Source organism: Triticum dicoccoides, chromosome 1B (genome assembly GCF_002162155.2).
Source record: "Triticum dicoccoides isolate Atlit2015 ecotype Zavitan chromosome 1B, WEW_v2.0, whole genome shotgun sequence".
Classification (NCBI taxonomy): domain Eukaryota; kingdom Viridiplantae; phylum Streptophyta; class Magnoliopsida; order Poales; family Poaceae; genus Triticum; species Triticum dicoccoides.
The window spans coordinates 659,985,098-659,995,159 of NC_041381.1; the positions used below are offsets into that span (position 1 = coordinate 659,985,098).

The following is a 10,062-nucleotide window of genomic DNA, read 5'->3' on the forward strand; positions in this document are numbered from 1 at the left end:
CCTGGATCCAACGGCCGCCTGACTCACATCTGATGGCCTGGGCTGGACCGGCCGAAAGTTTCGGCCGGTGAGCCGGCGCCTATAAGCGCCCTTAGTTTTTTCCTGCTTTGATTGGATCCCAAATATACACGAGTATATATACTGACCAAACAATAGACTGGTAACGTATTGTAACTGACGCCTAGCTTTTTCACATCCGGCCGCCCGGAAAAGTAAGAAACGGAAGGCGCAGCAGTGTAAAAAACCTTCTATAAATCCTCCTTACTCTACGCAATTTCTGGATGGCATTTTCTGATCTTTGATCTTCCCCAACAAGAAAATTTCCCCTACCCGATATATACATGCCGCCTATGTACAATCCCCGTCGCCCATCGCCAGTTCGCCATCCATCCACTGATCCCGTCTACTCCTCCTTGACCACGGCGGCGACGCGCGCGGCAATGGCGACCTCCTCCGGGCCGGCGGGCACGGCCACGGCGGCCCCGCGCCGCAGGACCAGGTCGACGGTGCTCCTGATGGCCAACTACGCGGCGCTTCTGATCGGGTCCGTCGTCTCCAGCCTGCTCTCCCGGTTCTACTTCCAGCACGGCGGGCAGAACAAGTGGGTGGTCACGCTTGTGCAGTCCGCGGGGTTCCCGACGCTCGTGGTCGCCGTGTTCCTCGCCGGCCGCCCCGCCTCGGCGCCTCGGCCGTTTCTTTGGTTCTCGCGGAGGTTCCTCGCCGTGTGCCTGTTCATCGGCGCGCTCATGGGCGTCAACAACCTGCTCTTCGCCTACAGCTCGTCGCTCCTGCCGGTGTCCACCTCGTCTCTGCTGCTGTCCACGCAGCTCGCCTTCACGCTCGTCCTCGCCGTCGCCATCGTCCGCCACCCGCTCACCTTCGTCAACCTCAACGCCGTCGTGCTCATGACGCTCTGCTCCGTGCTCCTCGCGCTCCGGTCGGGCGACTCGGGGGAGAGCCCGGACCGTAAGGGGTACATCATCGGCTTCGTCGTCACGCTCGGCGCCGCGGGGCTCTTCTCCGCGTACCTTCCCGTCATGGAGCTGCTGTACAGGGAGGCGGTCTCCGGCGGGTTCATCCTGGCGGTGGAGGTACAGGCCGTGATGCAGGCCATGGCGTCCGTCGTGGCGGCGATAGGACTCGCGGCGACCGGCGGTTTCAGCAACGATGTGGCCCACTGGAAGGGGTCCCACGCCGTGTACTGGGTCGTGGTTGCGACGCTGGTGGTGACGTGGCAGGCGTGCTTCATGGGCACCGCCGGCGTGATCTACCTAACTTCGTCGCTCCACAGCGGCGTGTGCATGGCAGCGGTGCTCACGGCCAATGTCATTGGCGGCGTCGTGGTGTTCGGCGACCCTTTCGGCGCCGAGAAGGCCGTCGCCACCGCGCTCTGCGTCTGGGGCCTCTCCTCGTACCTCTATGGCGAGTACACTAAGAACAAGAAGAAGGCCGCTGATGATCAGGACGACGACACCATCCTCCCCGGCGCCCGTGACGACGGCGAGCACAAGAGCCTCACCGCCGGCAGCCGCGAGCCGGGAAGCGAAACCGTCTGAAGCAAACGGGACAGCGCCGGCCACAGGGGTACGTATGAACCATGTGATCGATAAGCACGTTGCAATTGTTGCAATGGAAACTGAAAATTTCTTAGTACCCCGAGAAAGCAAAGTGGCAGGATAGATGATGCATTATGTGTAGACGTGTCATGCTACATCGATTAGGCAATGAGTTATATTTACAGCTTACAAAGGGACAAGAATGGCGTGGTGATGATGACCGATGCTTGTTTGGTGGGCTGCTATGTATCTTGCTAGCTTGTGAGGTTCTCAGAATGGATGCATGTTGCACTTGCATGGGTGTGTGAAAAACTTGCACATTAATGTAGTACCATCAACAGGGACATGCCATCCATATATATCTTTGCTTGAGATCGATATGGTATTATTTTTTTCCTGATTTGTTCCTGCAATGCATCAATTGGCAACAGTTTACCTAGTTAGCGAGCTAGCTAACTGGCCTGCTCTGAAACTGTGTGACATTTCGCCCCTTGTTGTCATGCCATGGCTCCTTATCCTTATACTGTGTGTACATGAGGTATCGGTTATTGGTATGGACCATGACTTCTGTTTAGACACCAGCAGTATATGCATATCTTTATTTTTTTACTTGATATAGGAAGAAATATGATAGTTCCTAGGTACTCACTCCGTTCACAAATATAAGACGTTTTGGGTATTTTCGATGTAGACTACATACAGACTGAAATAAGTGAATGAATACACTAAACATGTGGAGATACTCCCTCTTGTGCGGATGTGGAGTTTTTAAGCTCGAGCTCAAATGCTCCTCTATGAACAGTAAATTCGAAAAAAATGAAAAAAAATCTGAATACTTTTGTGCCTGACTCTAAAGAATGTTTGGAGTGCATGAGAAAATTCAGCACAAAATCACATCAGTGCAAGGCGTGATTGAAAATGTTACTTTCAAATGCATTTTGGAGCTCTGAATTTGTTTTTATTGCCACGATTTGCCCCAATGTGATTTCGTGATGAAAATTTGCATGCACTTCAAACATTTCTTAAAGTCTGCCACAAAAAAATCAGAATTTTTTGAATTTGTTTTTTATTTTTATTTTTATTTTACTGTTTACGACAGGAGCATTTGAGCTCGAGTTTAGAAGGATACTTTCGATCTGGACCTTTTTATTCTGCGTGTAAGATTTGTATAAAGTGAAACTTTGCAAAGTTTGATCAATTTTATATTACAAAATATCAAAATCTACAATACCAAATATATAAAATATGAAATTACATTCCATAATAAATATATCAATATTGATTTTTGTATTGTGAACATTTCTATAAGTTTGGTCAAATCAAAGATACTTTTACTTCAGACAAATCTTATATGCAAGGAATACATCAAATTCAGAAAAATGTTAGAACCTTTTATATTTGTGAATGGAGGGAGTATTAACTAGCAATAGAACGCATTTCCACCGTGTGTGGAGTGGCAAACACCTTTTTCATGCTCGTTGTCCCATCACCAAACAACCAACATTTGTCGCTCCACAAATTAATCTCTATTATAGTTAGACACCAACAAGACATGTGCCTTTTTCCTTCTAAAAAAATACCCATGCACATCTTTAGTTTTGACATGATAGGAAGAATACTCACTAATAGCATCTACAACCGGATATATCAAATATGGCCGCGTCTACAGCAGTGATCAGGCACGCCTCAAATTTCACTAGTAACATCCGGACATCTCATACTAGATTCTTAAATCCATACAAAGACATGCAAACGAAACAAACCTACGTACTACGTCAACAATCAGCTAGCTACTCATCGTCATAGATGTCAACAGTCTTTGTGCCCGGCTCCGGCAGCTGTAGCCGTGGCTCCTCCGGTTGCTCCGCTCTGGCTTCCTCCGCCTCTGTCTCCGTGTCGAGTTCGGCTAAGAGCGCATCGGGCGCCGCCTACTCCTGCCGGGGGAATGCCCGGTTGGCCTCCACATAGGCCTCATCCTGGATTTCATCCAGGATGGCTGTTGCTCCACCATCTCGTCAGACTGGGCGACGGCAAACTCCGCCTCTGCCTGTTCCATGTTGACGCCCGGCAGCTGTTGCTCCGGCTGCTCCGCCCTCTCCGCCTCCTCCACCTCCATCGAAGTCAGCTCCTCCTCTTCTTCCCCTGGTTGCTCCTCCTCCTCCTCCTCCGGCTCCTGCGAGTCAGGAGGCAGCCCGGAAGCGATGCAGGCGACGCGCGCGGCTTGTCTCGACCGGATCTAAAAGCGGCGTTCCGATGTGAGCATTGCGTAGTAGGTGATCTTCCTCCGGACCATGGCGGAACGCTGGAGCGTGGGCAGAGCGCCGAAGCATGGGCAGAGTGCCGGAGCAGGAGAGGGAGGAGGTGGATGGGCTCGGACTGGCGGTGCGGAGAGGGAAGGTGGATGGACTAGGGTTGCGAGACTCCGGCCGGGTTAAATAGGCGGATTTTCCCTCGGGCGGCGAGCCAGAGCGGCACCACACGGTGTTCACACCACATTGACAGTGGAGGCGTCCGTCGGACCGCCGGGTTTCCGGGCGAGTCCGCATGGGACCCCTTCGCCAGTCCTAAGTGGCGGGCGTGCCCGGGCGCCCCTATATCCTCCCCATATTTGGGCTGGATATGAGGGGTGCCGGACAGCCCGGGCATTTTAGGCCCATTTGATCGGGGCCATCTGGGTCAGAAAATTATGACCGGTCAGTGACCGGGCGGCCCGCCCGGGCATATGAGACGGGTTTGGGGCGCCCGGCTGTAGATGCTCTAATACGAGGGTCCCTTTTTTCCAACAAAAGATGAATTTTATGAACTCAAAATAAAGCCATCACTAATCATGTCGTCCAAGAGTAAGTAAATGCTTCTGCCATGAAGAAACCTTTAAACGATATGTTCCCCATCAAACTTCACCAGTTGCATGTTTAGATATTCCACCGAAACCAATGCCTCTACGCCATAGTCGCCATGATAACAGAGCTCTATCGCTATTGAGGAGCTGGAGTTCGAGAAAAGGCTATGTCGTGATCTTCGGATCGCACGATTCGACTTTAACTTAGTCAATCTCAACATTGCAAATGGTCAGTAATAATGAGCAAAATTTGTCGGGAGAACTAGTCAAAAACTAAGGGGTACTAACCTATATGGCCCGCAGTCCATGGGCCGGGCTTATGGCCCGCCGATCACTAAATTAAGGACTACCGAAACTATGAACCTCTGCATGATAAACATGGAAACCTCCGAAGACTTGTCATATACTTCAAGAATTGCTCTGTAGCCGGTGCATGGACAACCAACCATGTGTGTAATCAAGGTTCCCCGGTACATATATAAGCCGAGGGGTTAGGTCCTTAGAGGCATGATTACCAGCCTTAGGGTTTGGAACACAATCATATGATCTGGAGATAGATCATCTTGTACTCTGTACTTCATCACATCAACATAATAAGAGCAAGACGTATGGTTTTACCTCTTCGAGAGGGCCCGAACCTGGGTAAACATTGTCTCCCAATCGTCCCGTGTTACCATTGTTTCTAGACCTACAGTTAGGAACCCCCTACCCGAGATCCGCCAGTTGTAGCACCGCAATATGGATACTAATTTGGCGCATTTATTCAGATTCATCAAGCACAGTACATGAACACAAACTTCATAAATATATGACTGCATACAAGCATTATAAGAGGCCTCACATTATAATAATTTTGATAGCAGACTACATCATTCCAGCACCAAAGAACATCGGAGTGTCACCATATTTATATCCACCAGTAAAATAAACTGCATATACTGTTCTGACTTCATATTTTTCGCATCTTATTATTATTTGCTTGGCCTTGCGGGAAAAGAATGCCGTGGTTCTCATAGTACTGAGTTGCAGTACACATCCTGGGAGAGAAATAACTAGTCAAAACAAGATAACTAGAAAGCTAAACTTGATTGAAACTGAGAAAAAGATATTATGCATGATAGGTCAAACTTAATATGTCTGTTTGAGATTGCTTTTACCATGAAACTCCTCTCCATTTCATTTCCTCCCTGAGCTTGATTGGTTTCAGCTGCCTTCCATCCTCGGCCGGTTCCAAATTTCATGGATCGAGCTCCTTCAGACAGTCTTCAACGGTGTGCCGTGATCGAGCTCATTCTACGTGAACTTCCTTCACCGTCCAAGGTGGGGATAGCATTGAACGTTCCATAAGACCGTGTTGATTTGAACACATTTGTGGTCTCAGTTGAATTGTGACTTTCCTATAGTTCAACGACGCAGACGAGACATGGAGTGGCGCAACCTTGACGTATGTGATAACTATATTGTTCGCCGGATGTCTTGTAGAGGCTGGACAGTGTAAGCACATAGTCGTTATTGTATGCGTACTCTTGCCGCTTGTTTTGTGACACATATATACACATATGTATTTTAGTTGAAAACTAACAACACAAACACACATTGCATGCAAGGTCTCGAGGCCAGAAGAAGCCACCGAGATGATGGTGTAGAGTGTAGACACAAGTGCTAATGCTACTAGCATGGATCAAACTTAGATGGGAGTTAGGGCATGTTCTGATCTCCTCCCGCTCCACACTTCACAATTTCCTGGAGCAGATAAGAGCCAAACGAAATAACCTCCAGAAGCTGGCTTCGCAAAGCTGTGGTCGATCCTAGTGAAAAAATCTGGAGCGAGGAAGGCCCAGCTCCACCGATTGGAAAAGCTGGAGTTCACCCTATTTATAACATCCCTCGCCTCGCTGTGCACCTAACGGCCCTAATTGGGCTGCTTCCAGCCGGCCCAGTCTGAACCGTACAAGGCCACAGCCCTCCTAGCCAGGCCGCAGCGCTTGAGAAGCTGCAGATGCAGCAGAACGCATCCCAGATCGCACTGATAGACTGGTCGAGCTCTATCATCGGGAAGAGATTCTTTGGAGGCAACGAGCTCGCCTAGAGTGGTTAGCTCACGGGGACAAAAATACGTACTTTTTTCACCTAAGAGCAAGCAGGAGACGAAGGAAGAATCAAATTAAATCCCTTCAGCTACCTGATGGCCGAGTCACAGAGGACAAATATGAGTTGGAGGAAGCTGCAATAGCTTTTTATTCTGACTTATACAGCTCGGAGGGTGTACAAAACATGGAGCAGGTTATTGATACAGTACCCCGTAGAGTCACTGATGATATGAACGCCATCTTGAATGCCCCATACACACAGGACGAGGTTAAAACTGCGTTGTTCCAAATGTTTCCTTTAAAGGCACCGGGCCCTGACGGCTTTCCAGCACACTTTTTTCAGCGGCACTGGGAAGTATGTAGTGACGAGGTAACAAAAGCAGTACTCAGAATTGTGTCTGGAACAGAGTCTGCAGAAAGTATCAATGATATTGTGTTGGTCCTTATCCCAAAGGTAAAGAACCCAACGTTATTAACTCAGTTTCGCCCGATCAGCTTATGTAATGTGTTGTACAAGATTGCTTCCAAGGTTATCTCTAATCGTTTGAAGCTAGTCCTGCCGGATATAATCTCAGAGGAGCAGTCAGCCTTTGTACCTGGGAGATTAATCACAGACAATATTATCACGGCATATGAGTGCCTTCACTTCATGAAACGGAACAAAGCTAAGAAGAACCAACACTGCGCTTTGAAGCTAGATATGATGAAGGCCTATGATAGGGTGGAGTGGTCTTATCTTCAGGCTATTATGACAAAACTTGGCTTCACAGAAGGCTGGGTGAACATTGTGATGAACATGGTCATGTCGGTAAAATTTTCCGTTTTTGTTCAATGGTAAGAAACTTCACCAGTTTACACCTACACGTGGAATCCGACAGGGGGACCCAATCTCCCCTTATTTGTTTTTGATAGCAGCAGAGGGCCTTTCGTGCCTTATAAAATCCAGAGAAGAGTCATCTAACCACAGTGGCATACAAGTGGCTCCAACAGCGCCACCAGTTAGCCATCTGTTATTTGCAGATGATAGCCTGCTGTTTTTCAAGGCAAATGGAGAGGGAGCATTGGGTGTGCTTCAGATGTTGGATACTTATTGCCACACCACACGTCAGAGGATCAACTATGACAAGTCATCAATTTTCTTCAGTAAGGGAGTTCCGGATAGTGTGAGGGCAGAAGTTAAGGGATTTCTCAATGTCCCTAATGAAACCCTCAGTGAAAAATACTTGGGTATGCCATCGGATGTAGGTTCTTCAAAAAATGGTGCTTTCAAATATCTCAAAGACCGCTTATGGAGTAAAGTGCAGGGATGGATAGAAAAGACTATGGCAACGGCAGGGAAGGAGGTTCTTGTCAAGGCGGTGGCTCAGGCAGTTCCGTTCTTTTCTATGTCATGTTTTAAGCTCCCTAGAGGCTTGTGTGAACATCTCACCATGCTGATTCGCAAATTTTGGTGGGGAAGTCCGGATGGTAAGAGGAAACCTGCATGGGTGGCCTGGGAGGACATGACCAAACCAAAGGACATGGGAGGTCTTGGGTTTAAGGATTTCGAGCTGTTTAACCTTTCATTACTTGCAAGGCAGGCGTGGAGGATATTACAGTCGCCAGACTCATTGAGTGCACGTGTTCTCAGGGCTGTTTATTTTCCAAATACATCTATCCTGGAGGCAGCACTCGGAAACCACCCAAGCCAAATTTGGAGAGCCATAGTAGAAGGGAGAGACATACTCAAGATTGGCCTAATTCGTAGAATTGGGGACGGCGCTACCACAAGCATTTGGGCTGACAATTGGCTCCCTAGGGAGGAGATGATGAGACCATATGGTTGCAAGGTACTAAATCCGCCCCAATATGTATCCGAGCTCATCGACCCAACTACAGCCAGCTGGAACATGGAACGCCTGCAGCAAGTTATGCTCCCTATTGACATACCAATCATAACTAGCATCCCGCTTTGCACCAGAATAACTGCAGATTTTTGGGCTTGGAATCATGAAAGGAATGGCCTGTTCTCGGTTAGATCGGCATACAAAATGCTTGTGTACACAAAAGAGCGCCGGGAAGCGTGGCTAGAGGGAGCTGCAGGACCGTCCAACACCGCACGTGAACGCAGTTCTTGGAGGTCATTATGGAGCACTAAGGTACCGGGGAAGATAAGGATGTTTCTTTGGAGGCTTGCTAGGCATTCGCTGCCAACGGAGGATGTCAGAGAACATCGACACATGTCTTCGACAAGCTCATGCGCACTATGTGGCGCTCCAGACTCGTGGCAGCATTCTCTGCTAGAGTGCACAATGTCACGATGCATTTGGGCGTTAGTTGATGGAGAGCTGGCGGAGCAAATGAGGTTAACATCTGAACCAGCCGCAAAATCTTGGTTGTTCTCTATGATCCAAGCACTCTCGCACGAAGCTTTTCTCAGGCTTGCAGTTACTCTTTGGGCGATCTGGTCTGCAAGAAGGAAAGCCATCCACGAAGGAGATTTCCAGAGTCCAGGAGTCACACATGCATTCATAAACAGGTACATGATGGACTTGGAGATCATCAAGGAGAAGTCCCAAATGGCGCACATTGCAACCGGGAACCAGGGACGAGCTGCTGGAAGAACTCGCCCTAGGGCACCGCCACCGGGACATGCCAAAATACACGTTGATGCTGGCGTATCTATCCATCATAGGAGAGGTGCAGCAGCGGCAGTCTGTCGAGACGAGCATGGCAACTATCTGGGGAGCTCCTCCCTAGTGGTCATGGGAGTTCATGATGCGGCTACACTTGAAGCAATTGCCTGTCGCGGGGCGTATGCTTTGGCTGAGGATCTAGCGCTTCACAGCTTTATTGTGGCATCGGATGCAAAGCAAGTGGTTGCTGACATTCACAGCAATGCTAGAGGACCATATGGCTCCATCATCAATGAGATTAGAGCAAGGGCGGTGAATTTCACCAGCAAGATTGTTTTTGAAGGTCGTAGATCAAATATAGATGCTCATAGGTTAGCTAAATTTTTGTTAACTCTAGTACATGGGCGCCATGTGTGGCTTATCAACCCCCATGATTCAAACTGTATCCCACAAACTGTGGTTTTCGATGAATAAAGTTATGTTCATCCCTCAAAAAAAAAGATCGCTGCTTGGAGTTAGAAGCCACGAAAAGAAGTTGGATATGTGAAGTTTTGTGAAGCTAGAGGAGATCAGAACACGCCCTTAGTAAGCTTGCCCTAAAATTTATGCCATTACAAATTGCAACACCAAATGTGAGGCTAGAATTCGATGCTATGGCCCAAGAGGAGAATGGGGATTCTACCAAGTACATCTATTTCACTCGCTATTATGAGAACTGCATTGCATTTGATGCCTCGTGCTGTCGGGTGTTCCGTGTTGGCATTTCGGTTGAGTGCCAGGCAAATGGCTGCCCCTGCAGCCTCAAGTTCCTGTCTCAATCGGCCAATGAGTTACATGTGTGAAATAACGTTTACTCGAATTTAACTACTGTTCGGTGCAATTTGAGTATAAAAAAATTGAGGCACACTTATTTTGTTCCACACACACACACACATACACACACACACACACAGAAGAGAGAG

The 10,062-nt window shown here is 48.5% G+C and overlaps 1 protein-coding gene across 1 annotated transcript; it reads left to right on the forward strand.

The window, feature by feature from the left end:
- The first annotated feature begins 297 nt into the window (after positions 1 to 297).
- On the forward strand, positions 298 to 1,953 carry LOC119311548 (probable purine permease 4). Its single transcript, XM_037587185.1, has one exon. The coding sequence runs from the start codon at positions 342 to 344 to the stop codon at positions 1,554 to 1,556; it is 1,215 nt and encodes a 404-aa protein (XP_037443082.1). The 5' UTR covers positions 298 to 341; the 3' UTR covers positions 1,557 to 1,953.
- The last annotated feature ends 8,109 nt before the right edge of the window (positions 1,954 to 10,062 follow it).